This window comes from Copadichromis virginalis, linkage group LG18 (assembly GCF_057382275.1).
Source record: "Copadichromis virginalis isolate Kocher_CV1m ecotype Utaka linkage group LG18, C_Virginalis_male_GT1.1, whole genome shotgun sequence".
Lineage (NCBI taxonomy): Eukaryota > Metazoa > Chordata > Actinopteri > Cichliformes > Cichlidae > Copadichromis > Copadichromis virginalis.
The window spans coordinates 18,700,322-18,722,277 of NC_140635.1; the positions used below are offsets into that span (position 1 = coordinate 18,700,322).

At 40.4% G+C, this 21,956-nt stretch overlaps 2 protein-coding genes across 7 annotated transcripts in view; both read left to right on the top strand.

Annotated features, from left to right (window-relative positions):
* The first annotated feature begins 62 nt into the window (after positions 1-62).
* Positions 63-5,556, top strand: LOC146687661 (NAD-dependent protein deacylase sirtuin-5, mitochondrial-like). Of its 5 annotated transcripts, XM_085439394.1 has the most exons (10): positions 188-338; positions 464-488; positions 1,326-1,430; positions 1,742-1,875; positions 2,082-2,307; positions 2,968-3,055; positions 3,163-3,216; positions 4,001-4,124; positions 4,284-4,399; positions 4,576-5,556. In XM_085439394.1, coding segments are annotated over exons 2-10 (921 nt in total). In that variant the 5' UTR covers positions 188-338; positions 464-487; the 3' UTR covers positions 4,649-5,556. The 5 variants fall into 5 exon arrangements, with proteins under 5 accessions (XP_085295522.1, XP_085295521.1, XP_085295520.1 ...); XM_085439396.1 differs by lacking the exons at positions 188-338; positions 464-488 and adding an exon at positions 63-121; XM_085439395.1 differs by lacking the exons at positions 188-338; positions 464-488 and adding an exon at positions 73-180.
* Positions 5,557-20,022: 14,466 nt separating this feature from the next.
* Positions 20,023-21,956, top strand: part of LOC146687662 (adenylate cyclase type 1-like) — a 38,347-nt gene continuing 36,413 nt past the window's right edge. For both annotated transcript variants that reach the window (XM_085438343.1, XM_085438344.1), the window contains exon 1: positions 20,023-21,682. In XM_085438343.1, the coding sequence (XP_085294469.1) occupies positions 21,074-21,682 (609 nt within the window). In that variant the 5' untranslated portion in view covers positions 20,023-21,073. The remainder of the gene's footprint in view (positions 21,683-21,956) is intronic.

Genomic DNA, 21,956 nt, shown 5'->3' on the forward strand with positions numbered 1-21,956 from the left:
ATGAATCATCTTGAATGAACTGCAATTTCGCCAACGCGCCAGCAGGTGGCGGTCACGCTCGCGAGTACTATTTACGACAGTTTGATACGTTTACGGCTGCTCACGATAATCAAGCGTACAGGTAAACAAGAAAACTCGTTGTGGCACTCTGCTCTGATAGAAGGTTTATATCGCAGCGAGGTGAGCACAATAAATGTATTGTAGCAAGTTTATTTAAAACACGCTCATATTTGTAGTATCAACAGATACATGTTCGGATGGACTGGCTACTTCCTGCTTATTTGACAGCGAGCACGATTTGATCCCTGTGGCTACTCCTCCCCCCGACTTTAAAACGGGTACATGTCGACGCAGCCGATGTTTGGAGTTTGTTAATGAGTTTGCAACTTGTTAGCTGCAGTTAACAATGTCTTCTTTTCATTAATTCATCGGCTGAAACGCTTCTTTGGGTTATTTTTGGAAGAAACGCGCGACAAAGAGCCGCAGCAGTAAGTAGTTGTAACGTGTACTCGGATTGTGCAGAATCTTTATAGCCTTTAACGCCTAGATTAGCTTAAGCACCTTTTGACATGTTTTTTTAACCTTAGGCTTGACATCTCGTTAAACGTAATAGGTAGTTTATTCAGGTTAATGGGCACTCACTTTTGTCATTTTCTGTTATTTTCCGTTGGCCTCAAAGTAGGAAGAACTGGCAACCTTCTTTGGGTTTAATACACGACATTCGCGTGTCTTATCGGGGCCTAAAAAGGCAGGCTATCTGAGTTACGTTGCAGCTGTATTCATTTACGTGCCTTTTTTGTATTTATATTTCACTGGCATATAAAGCAAAACAGGCACTGAATTTTGCATTTATTGTCCTTTCGGAAGCGCCATTTGTGTCTTGTGGCGACTGTCAGATAAATACAAGTAAAGCAAAACAATAAGTGCTGCAGCAAAGTGAGCGACTCTCATATCAACTGGATTTGTTCATCAGTTATGCTACAAGGTCTAAAAGACCTTCCTCCTGATGGCAGTATGATGTATTTATCATGTGTTGTGACACATCACAGAGGATGTCTCACCCTGTCACACCACCCAGGACTCCCAAAGCTGCATCATACTGTTTTGTTGCTGACCTGTAATCCATGTTTACGTGGATTACACCACTTAACCACCAGCTACACATACACTTCCACTCACTGATGTGCTATGATTTAGATCAAAACCTCTTTTATACTGTGCTTAAACGGTGACTCTTACACTGTCCCTTCAAACATCTTGTGTGAGCATGCGTGAGGTTACACATTGGATTTTCAGCCTTTTTCTATCTTTATCTGGTCTTCCAGTGACAATGCTTCTCCGAAATCGAGCTGTCGTTGCTCTTGGGCTTCGAATGTGCTCCTCTCATGTGACCAAAGGACCGCTGGCTGATGCAGTGAAACACAGCTCAGGTAAATTGAACACTTGTGCATAGTACTACATAGTACAATGTTTGAGTTACATCATTCTGTGACATATAGAACCCGAGTAAGAAGTCAGTTCATGAAAAGCAAACAACTAAATCCTGATGCGCTTAATTAAGAAGTAGGAAGTGCATCACGGTAACTGAAAAGAAGACAGGCTGCTTGATTCTATCGAAATTAAAATGATTATGTTTTTTTCTTAACTCATCTGGGTATCATCATTATGTCTGAAGGGTTTCAACGCTTGCAATTGTGCTTTCTGCTCTGATGTAAAAGTAGTTTTTATTATATTTTCCTAGACATGTCTGAATTCCGTGAGGTGTTTTCCAAAGCCAAGCACATAGCCATCATAACAGGAGCTGGTGTAAGCGCAGAGAGCGGAGTACCAACCTTTCGTGGAAAGAATGAGAAGTGGAGGAAGTGGCTGTCTCAGGTAACTCATAAAGAAGCAGCACACACTTTTACATGGATGCATTTTATTTTTTCTTTTCTTTTCTTATTTCATTTTTATTTTATTTTTTAGGTTGTATTTGTGTTTTCCCTTTCAGTTAAATATGCCTTTGGATTGTGCATTTTGATGGCAGCCTTCTGACCTTTAAAGTCTGTGCTTAAAACACAACCATGTGGATCTGTCCTCAGGACCTTGCAACGCCAGAGGCCTTCTCTCGCGACCCGTCTCGAGTCTGGGAGTTCTACCATTACAGAAGGGAGCTTGTGATGAACAAGAAGCCCAGCGCTGTCCATTTGGCTTTAGCAGAATGCGAGGCTCGGCTGAAGAAGCAGGGACGCTCTGTGGTCATCATCACTCAGTGCATAGATGACCTGCACCGTCAGGCTGGGTCCAAACATGTGCTCAACGTTCACGGTGAGGAGCAGAGCAAGTGACAACAGATACAAAATGCAAATAGCAGCTGTTTAATTTCATTACGTGCAGGATTATGTAAAAACTACCAGGAGGAATTATATGAAACTTGGTTGCAAGCTGGAGCATGACAGCATGCCTTGGCAGAGAACTGCACTGTCAGAATGGCCTTGCTGTTTTTGTGACTCACTACCTCCATGTCTAGTTTTGTGTGCTAATATTAAAAGAATTTCACTCTATAGGTATCTTCAGTTTCACACTCAGTTTTAAGTTCTGAAATTGAACAACTTTTCCAGTTTGTGTTAACAATGTACAGTCATCCTAAAACAACTTGTGTAGAAACTTTGACAGCGCTGTTGTGGTTTCGCTGGGATATGGAAAAATCTGATTCATAGTGGTTGGTCTCTCAAGCCCACAGATTTAGTCAGTAATTTAATGTCAGTGGAGAAAAGTCCAAGAAGTGTCCTGCTCAAGTGTTAAGTTGGCCTTTTAGAGGAACATTTTGACTGGCTTCTCTATTTTCATACTGTTTTGAGAGTGGCCAGAGTGCTAAAACGTTTGACTCACCTGCTAAAATCTTTCTTCTGTCTGTTCCCACGAGATGTTTTCTGTGATCCCAGCACTCTAATGTGCAACAGCTGTGTTTTCTGTGTGTAACTGCAGGCAGTCTGATGGAGACGCGCTGTATGAGTTGCGGTCATGTGTCAGTGAACAAGAGAAGCCCCATATGTGCTCCCTTAAAAAACAAAGGGTGAGTAACAGAACCTTTGAAATACCAACTCTTACATTGATCAACATAAACCTCCAGCATGGGTGGATCACTCTTTAACCCACAGTCTTTGCTGTATTAATGTGCAGTGACCCTGGCCCAGATGTTCCTGATGCCCAGATTCCTGTGGATAAGCTGCCAAGGTGGGATTACTTTCATGCCATATTAATAACACTGACAGACAGATTTGCTAAGCTTTTTGTTTTGCATATACTGTAGTCGGTCAGACGCAAAATTAGTTTCCTCAAATTCTGTATTCTGCACCAGTCTAATAAGCAAACTTATTCTAATTGCATATGATTATGCAAACACTAAGCAATTGTCAGCTTGGCTGTTTATGCACTGTGTGACGTTTACATATTTTTTTGTGTAATTCTGTGTGCCTCACCGGGAAATCTTTCTCCCCTTTCGAAAAGCATGTGCTTGTTAGAAAGGAAACAAATATCAAAAACATGGAATCTTTTTAATAAGAAAACACAATAGCTACGAAAATGCACACTTAAGGGAAGCATGCCATCTGCATTATTGTGAAGGTTTAGGTTACCCATCATCTCCACCCACCTCCGGTGACCCTGTTGTCTCTTTGAGCTGCTGCAGGCCTGCAGGTTTTTCCTGCTGAATGAGTTTAAACTCAACTCCAATGTTCCTGTTAGTCAGGTCAGTTCTTCCACTGGGGGGCAGCAGTGCGCTATAAATACTTCAAATCCAGTTTTGCTTATAGGTGTCACTGAAAATATGGCTGAAAAGTTGCACATTGACATCTCCTGAGAAAACGGCTTATTCTTAGATTTTATCATCTTTAATTATCAAGCATTTGGCTTTTCTGGCCACATCTTTGTCAGTGTGGATAGAATTTGAAAAAGTATGAGACCATTAACATGAGGACTTTATACTGGAGGAAATGAGGTTTTATACTGCTCTTTGTAGGTGTGAAGAAAGAGAGTGTAATGGTCTTCTGAGACCCAATGTGGTGTTTTTTGGGGAGACGCTGGACTCTCACATTCTTACCAAGGTGGAAAAAGAAATTGAAACCTGTGATCTTTGTCTCGTGGTGAGTCATTTTAATTTCAATATGCACGTGTGATATATACTGTATTCTTCCTGTGTAGTATTGTCATGTAACACAATATTTGCTAAGAAATTACTCGACCTGTGTTTTTCCCATATAAGTTGCCACTGGAGGTCATTGTTGATTGTTGTTTTCCTATAGGTGGGAGCATCTTCTATTGTTTACCCAGCAGCCATGTTTGGCCCTCGTATTGCATCCAGAGGTGTTCCAGTGGCGGAGTTTAATATACATACAACACCGAAATCAGAATATTTCATGTAAGTCAGTCAAATAACACAGTCCTCATTAAATAAGATGAAGTTAGACCACCTACACGCCCTTCAGACGTACAATTCTCACCTTCAATGTGTTTCTCTGTGTGTGCGCGTGTGTGTGCGCGTGTGTGCGCGCGCGTGTGTGTGTGTGTGTGTGTGTGTGTGTGTGTGTGGCACAGGTACCATTTCCAGGGTCCATGTGGAACTACACTGCCTCAAGCTTTGGCACAACATGAGTCAGAGGTTTTTTAAAAAAAACACCGGGCTGACTTTTTCAACATCAGTTAGATTCAAAAAAACAAAATAAAACCTACAAGCCAGTGCAGCCCAGACATTTCTTAGCAATACTCCAAATCTCTTTAAATCATTGTAGCTGTTAATGTGCTTTAAGGTATTTTGTAAATCATTAAGCTTCTTGACAATTTTTGAGATGAATTTCTTAATACTTGAAAATGTAGCTCACTAACTGGAATCAGATCATGATTTTTTTATGTTACATGATATCGTGTGAACTATGCAGCTTAAAAAGGAAAGGGAGAACATGCATGTAAAAATCAAAACAAAAGTCAGACATCAAAAGGTATTCTTTCATAATGGATGTTAATGAGAAGATCATTAAATGTTAGCACTGTTGTTCTCTAAAATGAAGCTGTAGATCAACATATTACTTCTGGTAGAGTATTCCACTTTTCTCTTTCTACCGCATGAAGAGATGTACAAATCATAATATAATCTAGTGCCTTTTCAGACTGTTTACACAACCTTGACCAAATGCTTGCTTTAAGTTTCAAGTACAAATCTTTCAATGTTACAGAGATTTATTCCAGTGTACAGAGTTTGCTGTTGACCAAGAACAGAGAGGAAGTGAAAAATTCAGGTTATGCCTGTCATTTACTCTCTATGCTGGGTAATTGTGTTTATTATGACATGGGTCTTGTTATGTTACATGGATTATCCATCATGCATTTGATATTTTTTTTTATATACTTCTCAGTGTCTGTATTACAAAATGATGTGTTTCATCTCTTGGTGGGACGTGTCTAAAGAACAAAAACATCTTCTTTGTCCAAAACGATACGCACAATGTGTCATGATGTATTTCAGTAAGACTGCCAATACCTTTATTAAAAAACTCAATACAATAAAACACTAAATTGATATTTGGTGAGAGCTTATTGTGTTGATTTTAAAAAAGTCATAAATGTCTTTGGTGAATGGTAAATGGGCTGGTTGTTGTATACCTGTTTCTACTCCACTTCAGCAATGTAAAGCCTTGGTAGGTTACAGTACCGGGCATAACGAACCACTTGGCAAAGGAAAGGAAAAAAAGAATCTTTTGGCACTTTGCTACTGTTGCAAAAACAGGTTTGGGGCTGCATTTCAGTCAGTGGTGTTGAAGATATTGTCAAAAATGATGAAACTAGGAACACAGAAAAATACCATTTGTATCCATTTTCCTAGCAAAATACAAGGAAGCTACTCTTGTAGAGTCCTGCATGTGCAGAAAGTGAACAGTAGATGCCAGCGTGTAGCTTTCTATCTCAGATGTTGCTTACATAGTGATGTATAATTCTGCACTGAGAGGGATACGGTGGGAAAAAAAGGCCTCTCAGATTCGGCTCTTAGCATGCATGAGTGAGAGGAAATGCAGATTTAAGTACCCCTAGGCCATCAGTGAACCCAGAGTTGTTACGACTGAGCTGAGCTGAGGAAACGATATCAAGCTCAATCATAATGCTGCTGAAAATGGAAACAGTTTGAAGTGGAAAGCAAGGCGACACAAGGTGGCCTCTGTTGTCCAAGCTGATTTCTTACAGGGATCTTGATAAATTGCATGTTTTAAGACTATTATTAGAATTAGTGTGTCTTTGTGTTACTTTTTTGTTAGCCGATTGCTAAAGTATATTTTTCCTTGTGTAGTTTTTATTTTTCCCCTAACTTTCTCTTGTTCAGGCTATGACTAATTGCATCATGCAGTGTTTAACCCCATAAAGCGAAGTTAACCTGCAAACACTGGTGACTGTTTACAGAGATGCTTTAGACACCTACTTACAGAAACTAACAAACACGTCACCAAAAGAACCACCACAAAGGCTACAAAACTGTTAAAAGCTGCTGTGTAACAAAAGTCTCTTCTCGCTGCTATGTTGTGTTTTCCCCGGTTTGGAGACACTGGCCCGGTGCATGCTACTGGAAATGCTTCTCAAGTGTTTTATCTTCATTTACCGACTGGGCTAACATTGTTAAGTCATTCAATGGAAATGAGAGAGACAGAGGGTTAGGAGTCATTCAAATTAGCTTTGGAAGGTTATGTGCATTAGACAGTGTTATGTTAATATGATGACAGTCATAAAAAGAGTTATCCCAGGAGAGCGTGCGTGTATGTGTGTGTGCGAATGTAGCGGCGAGCACATGCGAACTCAGCGGCGAGCACATGCGAACTCACACAGGTACGTAATCTATCTTTGGTGTCTCAGGGGAGGCTCTTCGGGTTGGTTCGTTTCATGCACGCTGTAGTTTCAGCGCTGATTATAAATTTTTTAGCTCACACAGCATTGCAGCACCGCAAACCCAAATATAAAACCACAAACACACTGCAGCTGGCCCACATTGGTTAAAGAATAAAAAAAAAACCCACATCCATAATATCCTCCCTCCCTCCCACTGTGCTGCTGTTGTTCATCAATTAGCATCTAAAATCAATTAAGCATATCAACTGTATCTTATAATATATGTCATCATCACCATTGCCATGATTAGATTTCCTCATTTCCTTTTCTATTATTGGTAGCCCCCTTTAAGGAGAGGTAAGGCCAGGTCCCATTTGTCATCAGGAGAAAAGTACATGGAGAGGCACTTAAGAGAAATCTCAACTGTCTGATACAGTCATTTCTGGAGCTGATGTGAGCGAGGCTGCCAGAGAGAGGACAGCTACTCTGCCAACTCCTGCAGCTCATTCATGAATGCAGTGGGCAAGAGGAAAGTGTGGAAAAGTTCTTGACTGCTCCAAAAGCCTTAAGGTTAACAGACTTGCCATCTTTGGTGGAAAGGCAGGAGATGTTTCTCTGTCTCTGTCTCTGAGCGAGAAGGCAGACTAAGACAGTAGATGGCATGTATGCAGTTGGATCTATAGAATGATACAGTTTTGATAATTCTGCCTCTGTACCAGCAGAGTGCTTTGGAAAAAAATAAAATAGAAGAATTATGCTGCTCCCTTGTATAAAATGCTCTGCAGCTGCCTTCAGTTGCTCCTTGTTTGCGGGCTTGTCCTCATTCAGTATTCTCTGCATTAACTGAAAATCGTGCTCTGTTGGTTGTAATCAGATGACTGACTTGGCCAATAAAGAATATCTAATTTCTTTTGCCTTGAGAAACCCATTTGTGACCATCTATGAAGCTGCCAGAAGCTGCAGCTTTTGACTAAATCTGAGCAGAGAATATAACCCTGCACGCTTCAGAATGTATCCTGCCACTTCTATAAACAGACACATCATCAGAAAGCGCTATTTGCACTTGCAGTCATACATACCTGACCTAACAGTTTAAAGCCACATATTGCTTTTAATGAGAGGAACTATATGCATGATAGAATCCATAACTTGTTTTGTTGCAGTCTCTGCACATCAAAAAAAAAGATGTTTGATTTGATGTTTGATTGGCAGCTGGACTAGTGTTTACATGTGCTTGCATCAGAGGCGTAAGGCGCCTGAGAGTGTGTGTCTTGTACTGTATTTGTGCTGGTGTGATTTTTCATTCTGTATACATGCATATGACAAGAGGAAGTGTCAGACCAAACCAGGTCAGGCTGGTAGAGGAGCTGTGAAAATTGCACAGAGACATACTGTACCTTTACAGTTACATCGAGCTTGTCAGTGTTAGGCATGACATGACTCATTCTGCCATTTCAGTGTTCATTTTTTTCCAAAGAACTTCTGTTTACATATTGGTTATATAAAAGGCATTGCAATAATAAGTGGGCAAGTCTTAAAAAAGTAACTACATATTAAAGGATCTATTGTTTATAAAGTTAAAGCTATGTAGGATGAATTGTAAAAACATGGCCGCCCCAGCACAAACTAATTACCAACATAAAAACTGACCAGTTATTTTCTTACAGTTAAACAGTTTGTCATAGTTTTTCTGGCTTACAAACTAGATTTGGTTTGATACAGGCTTTTTGACAGACCTGTAAAATGTGTGTGATAAAATAAACCAGCTATTCATTTTAGGCAACAGATTGGGGACTATTGAGTACAAAAACCTTGTAATTGCTGTTTATCCTTGCAGTATATACAGTATATATACAGTACCCCCAAACCATCGTATTCTATGTCTAGGTATGAATTGCATATATTATATCGCAGGCTGGATCAGTTTTGGGACTCCTGCATCCAACCATTTTCTTGACCATATATCACAAATAGATAACTGGATAAGCATTCACGCTCACATTCACACCTAATACAAATTTTAAAGTCACAAAATAACATTGATGTCTTTAGTCTGCTGCAGGGAGTCTGAGAAAACCTACTCAGACAAAGTGAGAATGTGCAAACTTCACACATAGTTTTGCTTTTCTAAAATTTGTATATAAATGATGTTTCATGATATGAATGTAAAATATACAGTTAATGTTTCTGTTTCTGTATCCCAACAACTCAGCTTAGAAGCTGAGTTTCGAAGCTAAGTGTAAGACTGGAATCGATGACCTTTCTCTACAGGGGAAAAAAAAACCCTTCTATATTAGTTAGTAGGGCTGTAGTATTGTAATATTATTTTTGAATTCATTTATTCATTTCAGTTTAGTTTCAGTGAGTTTCCTAAGTGGATTTGTTTATTTTACTTTGGATTTTTTTTTAATTGAAAATATTTAAGTTAGTTTAGTTTTTTTTTTTTTAGTTTATGTGTGAGTTTCTTGACAGTACAAACAAACTCACACTCATACAGACATTCAGTCTCAGTAAACATCTGCACCAAAGCCTCTTCAGGTTGATTGTGTTGACAAATTGTATCACACTGACACCAATGACATTCCCTCTGCATATTTATTTTGTTTTATTTTATGTCTTTACAATAGCGTCTCGCCTCACAGCAAGAAGGGTTCCCTGTTTGAATCCCGACTGCTGCCTTGAATGACATTCAGAGGTGTTCTTTGGATGTTGGCTTTCTTTTGTTTCACTGTCTGCTTTGATAATGTTGAAATTTCACATTTGGACACATCACTCCACAAAAGCTGTTGCCGCTGATTTTTCAGTCCAGTTTTTCTCTAATCTGGCATACCTCATCTCACCGTTCCCCTTCCTTAGAAATGCCTTCTTGACAGTCACCCTTCCACGGAGACCATTTCTGATGAGGCTTCAGTGCACAGATCAACCAGATACATCTCTCAGGTCCTGCATCCGGCCTTTTTCTGGATGACTTTCAGATACTGTCCATCAGTTGTAGATATTTTTTTTAGGTCTTCCACTTTATTTAGCCATATATTAATCTCCTTACTGTTTCCTCTTCCTATACATTCCCTGAGTTTGGCTGAAATAACAACAGTTTGCAGATAATCCCTCTGTTGCCATGATGGCAACTATTATCATGTGGTAGATTGTTGCTTCTCACCCTCCTCACATCCTTCTGTGATAGACCCACCCACTTTTGGCCTAAATTTGATATTCCCAAACCCAAACAAACAATAAAGCAAAATGAGTGGAAAAGATTGATACTATTCATATGCAGACAGAGTTGTTTTTCCCAACAACTCAAGCACATCCCTGAATAACACTGGTGCTTCTAGGTAGCCTGATTGGGAGGGAGTTGTTGTTTGAAAAAGGCTGAGATAGGGCTCAGGTGCAAGCTAATCTGCTCTAACCCTGCACTAATTAGGATCAAGGCAAGCGGCCACTTTCTCCTAGTTATTGATCACTGGCCCCGCCTTGCACAGACAAGTGTATGGCTCCTATGAGAACAGCAACACAGGGCGCACATAAGAGGAAGCTCTGCCCTCTCTGCCTGCTGAATGTTGTTTGTGTCTTTGAAATTCAATATCCAGTTCCTATTCAACATCAAGCCTTTCGAAGTGTTGTTGAGTCTCATCCGTTAGGCCTCCAATCAGCCAGCTCTGTTTTGGCCTGTTTCCTAGATCAGACCCACTCAATATTCACTGTATAGGTGTCTGTTGACCAGCATCACAGGCATCTCTGACTCTATCGCTTATTTATGCATAGATCTCGCTCACTTTTCTCTCTCTTCACAGATTTAAAATAGGCTTTGTGGTGACATACAGCACACATCTAAATCAATGTGATGATCCCTTTATTGTCTGCTTGCTACTATCTGCCCAAGATTATTTGATAAGGAGTTTATTTTATCTTTAAGTCTGTACATTTGGATATTTCACTTAGTGTGACACACAAATACTTTGACTACTTGTCATTTTACTACTGATCTATAGTTTTTATAAAGACTCGTGGAAAACAGACAATGAAATCTGCTTTTGGTCTGCTTCAAGGTCTCGTGTATAATGAATGCTGCTAATCTGTCATCAAGATTTATTTTTAATTAAAGTTGTGGGAAATAACTTTCATCATTTCACTGTTAACTGGTACAATATGGTAATGAAAACTGACACAAGGTTTTAAAACATGTTCCCAATGATCTGAAAGTACCATGAAAAAAAAAAACGCTATTGGAAAGACTACATTATCTGAACAAACAGGGGTGTTTTAGTCGTGTGGTGTGGAGGATTCTTACCAGTATTTCAGGTGTTCTTACTTTCATTTTTGCTGCCAAATAAAGGTCTTTTTATAAAATAGCCAGCTAATTCGCCACCAGTGTTCCCAGGCCACATGTACACACTGAAATGAATGTTAGATAAAATGAGAAAAAGTTCAAATTAATGCGACAGATCTGACACATGAAGTGTCTACTTGGTTAGCTGGCTCCGATGCTTCTGTGTTTATATTGTGTGTGTGTGTGTGTGTGTGTGTGTGTGTGTGTGTGTGTGTGTGTGTGTGTGTGTCTTTATTTTCTTTCTTGTCACTGATCTTATGCGCTGCATGGCGAACACTTCAAGAGCTCAAAGTCGGCGAGGCACGTGACCCTCTGGAAGACCGCCATTATTGGAGGCGACAGGGCACGTGGACTAGACGCAAACACACACTTGTTGCCTCTCCCAGATTACTTGAACTATCAGAAGCTTTAAGAGGATTTCACAGTGGGAGCTTGCTGGACTTCAATCTCATGGACCTGATGGCTATTGATCCATGCTAAGCTTTCACACAGAAACACACTCGCGTAACAGCTGTTACTTCATGGCTTCATAAACATAAATAAATGGTTTCTAGTTGTCAATACTTCAGTATCTCTGTGGTTGTCTTCTTTCTCTTCTCTTTCCTTTTACCCCCTCACCAGCAGAAGTAGATAGCTGCCCCTCATGGAAGTCTCTTCCTGTTAAAACAGAGCTCTTCCTTCCCACTTTTGTAACATTTGTAGTCACAGGGGAATGTTTGATTGGTGGGGTTTTCACAGGCCTGCATTATAACACTGGATTTCTTTGATAAACACAAAACATCTGAATAACAGTTCATACACTATTTAGGAAAAATAAATAAATAAAAACAGTGAGAAAATTAAACTGTGTCATTTTCTATCTAGCCCACCCTTTAAATAAATCATTTCCTCAACAGTATATGCATGCATATTAGCAATGCTGATGTGAGCGGTAGATTAGAAAGGTGGTGTCTGTAACCACGGAGACACTGAAGGAGTACCTCAGATGTGTAGGTTGATAGGTAAAGGGCTCGAATTAGGAAGCTGACATGTGAGAAAACAGGATATGAATGCTCTTTACAGGCAAAGGCAGGTACTGCATTGGCATTACAATCATTGGTAATACATTATGTTTCATAAGCTGAGGATGCAACACCTTTAACTTTGAAAAATAATGATAAGGAAAAATATCCCTAGACAGGCTCCAGCCAAAAAAGAGAATGGATGGATGTTTGGAAATCATTCATTGTTCTATTTTATCCTTGACCTATATCTATATCTATATATATCTATATCTATATATCTATATATATATATATATATATATGTATATATATATATAGGGAGTGCAGAATTATTAGGCAAATGAGTATTTTGTCCACTTCATCGTCTTCATGCATGTTGTCTTACTCCAAGCTGTATAGGCTCGAAAGCCTACTACCAATTAAGCATATTAGGTGATGTGCATCTCTGTAATGAGAAGGGGTGTGGTCTAATGACATCAACACCCTATATCAGGTGTGCATAATTATTAGGCAACGTCCTTTCCTTTGACAAAATGGGTCAAAAGAAGGACTTGACAGGCTCAGAAAAGTCAAAAATAGTGAGATATCTTGCAGAGGGATGCAGCAGTCTCAAAATTGCAAAGCTTCTGAAGCGTGATCATCAAACAATCAAGCGTTTCATTCAAAATAGTCAACAGGGTCGCAAGAAGCGTGTGGAAAAACCAAGGCGCAAAATAACTGCCCATGAACTGAGAAAAGTCAAGCGTGCAGCTGCCAAGATGCCACTTGCCACCAGTTTGGCCATATTTCAGAGCTGCAACATCACTGGAGTGCCCAAAAGCACAAGGTGTGCAATACTCAGAGACATGGCCAAGGTAAGAAAGGCTGAAAGACGATCACCACTGAACAAGACACACAAGCTGAAACGTCAAGACTGGGCCAAGAAATATCTCAAGACTGGTTTTTCTAAGGTTTTATGGACTGATGAAATGAGAGTGAGTCTTGATGGGCCAGATGGATGGGCCCGTGGCTGGATTGGTAAAGGGCAGAGAGCTCCAGTCCGACTCAGACGCCAGCAAGGTGGAGGTGGAGTACTGGTTTGGGCTGGTATCATCAAAGATGAGCTTGTGGGGCCTTTTCGGGTTGAGGATGGAGTCAAGCTCAACTCCCAGTCCTACTGCCAGTTTCTGGAAGACACCTTCTTCAAGCAGTGGTACAGGAAGAAGTCTGCATCCTTCAAGAAAAACATGATTTTCATGCAGGACAATGCTCCATCACACACGTCCAAGTACTCCACAGCGTGGCTGGCAAGAAAGGGTATAAAAGAAGAAAAACTAATGACATGGCCACCTTGTTCACCTGATCTGAACCCCATTGAGAACCTGTGGTCCATCATCAAATGTGAGATTTACAAGGAGGGAAAACAGTACACCTCTCTGAACAGTGTCTGGGAGGCTGTGGTTGCTGCTGCACGCAATGTTGATGGTGAACAGATCAAAACACTGACAGAATCCATGGATGGCAGGCTTTTGAGTGTCCTTGCAAAGAAAGGTGGCTATATTGGTCGCTGATTTGTTTTTGTTTTGTTTTCGAATGTCAGAAATGTATATTTGTGAATGTGGAGATGTTATATTGGTTTCACTGGTAAAAATAAATAATTGAAATGGGTATATATTTGTTTTTTGTTAAGTTGCCTAATAATTATGCACAGTAATAGTCACCTGCACACACAGATATCCCCCTAAAATAGCTAAAACTAAAAACAAACTAAAAGCTACTTCCAAAAACATTCAGCTTTGATATTAATGAGTTTTTTGGGTTCATTGAGAACATGGTTGTTGTTCAATAATAGCATTATTCCTCAAAAATACAACTTGCCTAATAATTCTGCACTCCCTGTATGTATGTATGTATGTGTATGTGTATATATATATATATATATATAAGTTATTGTTACTGGAAGAAAATATGGAAATTACACTGAATTCAATTACATTTTAGAACACAATTCTAAATGAAAATAAAATAAGCTAAAAACTGTAGTGAGAGGAGTGGTCCTACAATCAAATCTGAAATGCTTTGCTTTAGTACTCAATCACGCAGGGCTAAAAATCAGTCAGCCACCTCCTGGCAACCACCTATTGTTAGGAAAAATCTGCAATGACTGGATAGTGAGTGGTTGCTTGCGAGGTGAAATTGGTTGCAAAAGGGTTGCTAGTAGAATACCAAGGCCACCAGCTCACATGCTAATCTCAGCAGTGTGAAAAATGGGATGCACACGGAGAGTTGTCTCCTTCAAAGTAAAAGCTGAAACATGTTGGTTGCAGTCAAGCCCCAACATTTCCTTAGAAGGAACATGTTCTCCTCTTCTGGTTTATGTTGCACTGTTCACAGTTTCTCACTTTTTCTGCTCAAACCTTTTTGGGTGTAGTTTGCAAGTGTTTGCAGACAAGTCAGCTTCATCCCTGGAAACTACACCTGATACACCTTTGCAACCAGTTTTACGTTAGCAGCTGCCAGTAATCACTCACCAAACTGTATTTTTACATTTTTACAACAGCACATGTAACATAAACATAGTTTCCCAGTCAGATAAATGAAGCTGATAATTGACAATTAAAAACGTGGCTCATGGTCAAATTAGCCATGCATTTTATCTGAATCCTTGAATCTCTCCATCTATTTTCTTACCATGTTAATTTCTTCTTCCTCCGTCTCTTCTTCACCCTTTGTTGGGACTGCTGTCCCTCCTTCTGCACTTCTCCACAGCTGTTGCTAGCAGCAGCAGCCTCCTGTGACTGTTAGGGCTGGTTATTAGTTGCTGCTGGTGCTGTTGTTGACGGTGAAGCAGCAGCAGCCCGACAGCTAACATGCCAGTTAATTTGACACATTTTGCTGCATCTATTTTTAGTTTCTTTTTCTCACTTAGCTTTTCAGTTCCACCTTTTTGGTACTTCTTCCACACTAAACTCTGTTCTACAAGGTGCATGAGCACACAACAGAGATGTGATTAGGCAATACAGGTAAGTAATTAAAATGATCAATGTGTGTATTGTAGAATACACAGATTTCACACGTGACCGGCAGTCGTTAGATGGTTGCAGGCTCGTCTCTAGGCCTTAAATATTTTGCACAATTATTTAGTTTTCTAAACAATGACTGCAAATAAATTGCTATTTTAAAGCAAAACAGTATTAAATGGCCGTTTCATTTTTTATTATTAGGATACAGTCAAAAACAGTGGTATTGCTGTCAGTGCGATGGCAAGTACATCAAGAAATGAATCATGTTCAAAGCATTTATATTGCTTCTGCATTTATCTCTTGCAGCATGTTTTGAAATGTGTTGAATGACGGATAGGTTTGTGGATTTTTCACCCCCAAGGCCAGTTTTGATTTGGTAATTATTAGTATGTTCTGTTGCTGCCGGAGGTCACGTTTGGACACATTTCTTTTCAGGATATGTGAAAGCTAGCTAAGTTGTGGTTAAATTTGATTTATTCATTGTATTTTATTTCACGAAAAAAGGAGAAGAAATACATCTGTGACCAAAAGCAATGAAACAAAATACCACACAGAGAAGTCCTCCCAAGATGTAGCAGTTTCTCTGATGTAGGCACGCATCTGAATGACAGAAAAACCTGCTGTTTTTTTGTTTGTCTTTTTTCTTAGCACATTTTAATTATGGCTGACATTTGCTAATTGACAACATGCATTACCTTTTCCTTTTGGCTTTCTCTTGGCTATTTCACCTGCTGGTGCTGAATTAGTGTGATTGTTATAGTAAGAAATATCATGCAGAGAAATCTCATTCCGTCCCTTTCATTTTGTAGCTTGCATATTTTTCTTGTACAGTTTTTAATTCATCTTTTCTATCCTCTTGTCTCCATTCTGGCCCAAACCAGCAGATTCTGAAAACCCAGCTGGCTGGAGAATTAAAGGCTGTGGAAATCTTTTTGCAGCTTTTCTTGAGAGAGTGAGCGAGAGAGACAGAGCCAGAGTGACATTTCTCACCATTCAATTTACAAGAGAAGCCAAATATGAGGCGTGGATCAAAGTGTCTGTATAAATTCAGCCTGCTAAGGTTCATGTATTCTATAGATGAGCTTTCTAGAAAGAAGTAAAACAACTGACATGTGGTGGAAAAGATTTTAATTGCTCCAAAGAGCTCAAGTTGCCTAGTCATCAAACTGTTATTCAGATAACAATTTTGCAATGTAAATATGTCAGCTGTTTTATATCATTTCTGATACTCAGCTGTTTCATGTCTTGCAGTCTGAGGTTTGTGTGTGTGTGATGAATGAGTAAGAGCCTGAAACAGAAAGGCAGGCAGAGGAAATAAAAGGATTTTTAGTAAAGAGACATACATCAGGAAGCTGGCTACTGTCTCCATATCTGATGCCCTTGCAGTACAGCCTTGTGGCACGAACTCCCAAAAGACCTCTTTGTTCTCAGAAGATGAGGGCTAGCAGAATGTGACTGTGCACTTACACCTGAAGCAATCAAAAGCAGAGAGAATAACACATTTATACCGCACGATGGCTCTGCTCTCATCCTACAATATACCTGGCACAAACAGGCCAAGAAGTCCTCCTGGAATACTGCACGCCTTCAATCAGATCTAAAGAAAGTATAATTGTATAAGCACGAAAAGATATATATCCAAACCAGCACATGCAGCTCCATGAATAGAAATCAAAGGTTGCTGATTTTTTATTTTGTTTAAATGCACTGTGCCTTATTTGGCTCTGAACATCAGCAGTGCTCATCTTTTAGATTAATTTAGGAGGTGCTGCTCAGCAGAAATTGAAATACAGATCGAGGTGACTACAGAGAAACTGTGCCAGATTAACGAGCTTACAATCGTGAAGAGAGACTATGACAAATAATCCCCATCTTAACAAAATTCAGATAGAGTCAAAACCAGTTAACTGATGTGAATCATAGAGTCTCGGTTTATGTAGTGGATTGTGTAAAAAAAAAAAAATGAAAGTACCTTCCGATTATGATCCACCATGCAACATCATGTGATTGGCAGCAGCTTCATTTTTCAACACGACAAACACATTGCCAATGCAGTAAAAGCTTTTGTTAAAGACAGAGAACACACAGTAGAACACTATCAGTCAGTCAGTCATCACGCCTTTACAGAGCCTGGACAATTTTATTGAAACAATGTGGGATCATCTCGACAGAGAACGGAACAACAGATCATCATCCAGAGAAGAGCTTTAAACATCTTTGAGGAAGCCTGGAAAACTATTCCTGAAGATTAGTTAAAGAAATTACAATAAATCTGCACTAACAGAAAGCAATCATAGGAAATATTGTTTTTCAGTGTCAATACTACAAATGTTGCCTTATATGCTACATTTCCATTTATATTTCTATGTTTCAATAATTCTCTGCAGCTATTTCCCATTTTCCAAGCACAATATAAAGAAATGAGGGGTGACTCAAGACAGACAGAGTACTGTAGCTTCAGCATTTATCATCTGTGACTGTAAACACTTTTTTGAGAGGGGACAAATCATTCTAATGTGGATCCTTCTGATGAAGGATACGCTTGTGGACTTTTTCCTCAAGTCCAGTTTTGATTTGGTAATTATGTGTGTATTGTGTTTTCAGCCCTGACAAATGGAGTTCTGCAGGTTCCTGCTCAGGGCTGGAATTGCACTCATTTCTTTTAAGTTTATGTGAAAGCTAGCTGACTCGTGGCCATATTTGATTTATGCTGTGTAATTTATTTCATAAGTAAAGGAAAAGAAACAGATTGATCACCGTGTGTTGAAAGCAATGAAACAAAATACCATTGACAGAAATCTTATATTCTCACTTCATCTATTTTGTATATGCCATATTATTCTTGTCCTTCCAAGATTGTGGGTGTTTATCTGAGGGGAATACACACCTGAGTGGCAACTGTGAGAACACCTGCATTTCTTTTTTCTTGGCACATTTTAATTATGGCTAACATTAGCTAATTCATGACATGCACTGCTTGTCCCTCTTGGGTGTCTTTTAGCTGTTTCATTTGCTGGTGTTGAACCAATGTGTCTGTTATTACAAGACCACCAATACGTCAACCGCATGTGAACACTGGTGGGATTTGCCAGATGCTTAGCTATCATGGAAGATGATCTCTTGATATCAGCATGTGCAAACAAGCACTGAGATGGACTTTTGTTATTCTTACTATTGTTATTATTCTTTCTTTCCCCCTAGTGGTGTGTGAGCATTTTATTTGTACATTCTGAAAACACCTGCCTAAAAGCAGAAGCCTAATCGGAGACATTGACAAAACCCATTTTGAAAGGAAGCTATACAACTGACGTGTGGCAGACAAGCGTTTAACTGCTCCAGAGATATGAAGCTGATGAGTCATCATCCTGTTAAATAACAATTTTGCAGCATAAATATGTCAAATATATAACAATATAATGCTGTTTCACATCGTTTCAGATGACAAGCTGTTTTTAGGGGGTGGGGGAGGGGGGCTTATGTGATGATGGCGTTAAAGAGGAAAAATAGAAGATATTTGGAAGAGAGGCAGCAGGAAGCTGGCGTCTGTCCAATACCCTTGGAGTGCAACTTTGCAGCGTGAACTCCCAAAAGACCTTTTTTTGTTCTCAGAAGATGAGAGCTGGCAGAGTGTGACCGTGCACTTAAACCTGAAGCCATCAAAAGCAGAGAGAATAACACATTTAAACCGCATGATGGCTCTGCTCTCATCCTTCAATATACTTGGCTGCAAACAGGACAGGAGGTCCTCTTGGAATACTGCAATCCTTCAATGAGATGCAAAGAGATCCGTACAAATCTGTGTCAGACAAAATAAATATTTGGAAACCTGCACATGCAGCTATGCAAACAGCACGGATGTTGCTGATTTTGGTCTTTTGTTGAGCGCACAGTTTGGCATTCGCCTCAAAAGACTGTGGCTATGCCATGCAACACTGAAAAACTGCAGCCCTCGCTATTGTGATTAATTTAGGAGATGCCACATAAGGAATATTGAAAAATTGATTAAGGCAATAACATAAAATCGGTGCCACTTTAATTACACTCTAGTCAGGAGACTGTAAATGATGCCACTGTTTTCTCTCATTTGCAGATCACCTGTGCGAGAGACTGAAGCTGACAGCCGACACACAGCAATGTGAATGTTTTTTTTTTTATATGTGGGAGCTAATAAAAGCTCAGTAAAAAGGGAGTAAAAGCCTTGTAGATAAGACAGATTATCAGTGTAAAAGCAATGTGTCCTACATCTGGTGTCCCATATCTTCCTCTCAGAGCAGCAGGGACAGATAATACAGACGTGAGCCTGGCAGGTCCCCAAGAGGGAAAGGTGAACTCTATTGTTATGCAGACAGCTGTTTGTTCATTTAGTGTGACAGCAAGCAGGCTTGTTTAAGATTTCTCTTTAGCTAAAGTTTAGCCTAGTTCAGTTTTAGTCTGTGTCAAGTTTGACTCGGTAATCAACAAAACCTGGTTAAACCTGAATATTCTATATCATCAATTTCCAGGTGACATTTTCCAAACCTTTTTGGATTTCAGAAGCTTGAGCTAGTGATTCTAATTATGTTTTTTTTAACTAATGACCAAACATATCAGCTCCAACACCTCATGTTTGCCACAAATTGTCTACTTCCATGTTGCTGGTAGCACAAGTCTTTTATAGAACATTGTTTCCCTTTTTGTCTCAGAATTTAGTAGGCTGCGAAATACTTTACTGCTCTGTTTCTATTTTTGCCCCATCCCTTTCACTCTCTCCATCTACCTGTCACACTGTATATAGCTGTGCTGGATCAGTGAAAGCTAGAACACTAACAGCTGAGAGAGAGAGAGAGACACACACACACACACATAGTGAGAGCTAGGGAGGTGGAACAGAAGGCATGTGAGTGTCCTGGTAGCATGGTAGAGTGCTGGACTTTGGCACTGGCCATCAATCTGTCACTTTCTTACATCCTCTCTGGTACCGACGGGTCGTGGCAATGGCAGCCTGTGACGGATGACTAATCTTCTCCTGGTAATGAATGAGACACCACCCCCCTGAATGCCAAAAGAGTGCTGATTGTGAGGGTGGCTGCCTCATGGCAATACAGGAGTCTTATTATGAATGCTATGCAATCATGTTACTCTGTGTCTGTGCCAACCAAACGCAGTAGCTCCCAGTTTATGAGAGTATAGTCGTGTCTCGAACACGGTGACGTGCGGTAGCGCTATTAATTGCGCTTCTTTCTCTCATCTTCTGTGCTTGTGTGTGAGGGAATTAGGCAGAGGAAGGCAGCGCGTAAATGAATCAGAGCATAGTAAAAGTCACTGCACGGGCTTTAACGATGGAAACACGTCGTGTGCAGGTGGAAAAAGGAGACGTTGCTGTTAAGGATGATGCATGTGCTGTTCTGTCAGGCTGAAGGGGAGCTCTGTAGCCGCGCTAGTCAAATCGTCTTGACTGCGTGTGTTGAGTAGCTGAGACCTGTCTTATCTTCACCTCATAATGCGCAGGCGTGATCCTATCTGAGCCCCGCAAAAAAAAAAAAAAAAAGAAAAGAAAAGAAAAAAAAGCTGTTACCGTCACAAGTAGACGACGTGCTCTTCAGTGGTGCTCAAGCGAACGCTGAATTCTTATTATAGTAATTATTTTTTAGTAGGCTACATGTATATGGCACATCGCCTGGAACACTGCTGGAAAATGAAGATTTGCTTGCCAGCTAATCTTTCCGGACAGCACAGTCCAACCTGTGGATAGTGCCGAGCGCGTCTGTGGCCACCGGCCAGTCTCCTCCGCTATCTGGGACGCTCTGCCTTGAGTCTGTTGTGCGCGTCTTTTTACGTTTGCATCCCGGGGTCTGTGTCGGCGCGGGATCCGCTGTTCTGTTTAAGCTAAGCTGTGAGCAGGTATTCAGTTTATGAATGGCACTGACATGGAGGAAATACCGTTTCAGAAAGTCAAAACCAGGCGGAAGAGAAGTCACTGTCCACCGGGTGTCCCTTTGACCACCATCGTATGCGAGGACGAGTTCGACTGCAAAGAACTCGAGTCTCTCTTCCAGAACTACAACCTGAAACTGGAGCAGACGTCCACTCTTAAAGCCCTGGCCGTGCTCATATTCTTGTCCTCGACGCTGGCTGTGGTGGAGTTGCTGTCCGGCCCCAGCATCACCATCTCCAAGGGGTCCCATCCGGTCCACTGTGTCATCTTCGTGTCCCTGTTTATTGTAACTAATGTCAAGTACCTGCAAGTGACTCAGCTCCAACAGATTGTTAACCTGACGCTGCTCTTCGGGTTTACTTTCTCCTTCCTTTGCTGTCCCTTCTCCCTGGGCGCCATGGGGCTAGAGCCCCCGACGTCCCCGGAGCAAGGCATGTGGCAGCTCATCCTGGTCACCTTCGTCGCCTATGCGCTGCTACCTGTACGGACGCTTTTGGCTGTTGTGTTTGGAATAATGGTGTCCATCTCCCATTTGATTGTGACTGCCACTTCCGTCACAGTGAAAACACAAAAACTATGGAGAACAGTAAGTACATGTTGCACATGATTATGGTGCCTCTAATACTTGGTAACCTTGGAGCTTATATTATTATGCGTGTGAATATAATAATCTATTCGTATGAGCTACACACTGCTGGAGTAGCCCGTATTAGGATATGAAGCTCAGGTAGAGAGAAGCAATTTAGATGTCAGTTCAGCACCAAGGATAGCTCCATGTGGTAAGACATGATGGGCTTTGCTTAGGTTTTAATCAAATCCGGCAAAACAATAACACGAGACAAGTTAGAGCATGTTTGCTC

What these genes read in the sequence shown, in the direction of transcription:
- LOC146687661 (XM_085439394.1), top strand. An exon ending in TGCAGTGAAACACAGCTCAG is followed by an intron (nt 1,431 to 1,741) that starts GTAAATTGAACA and finishes ATATTTTCCTAG; the next exon opens with ACATGTCTGAATTCCGTGAG. An exon ending in GCTCCCTTAAAAAACAAAGG is followed by an intron (nt 3,056 to 3,162) that starts GTGAGTAACAGA and finishes ATTAATGTGCAG; the next exon opens with TGACCCTGGCCCAGATGTTC.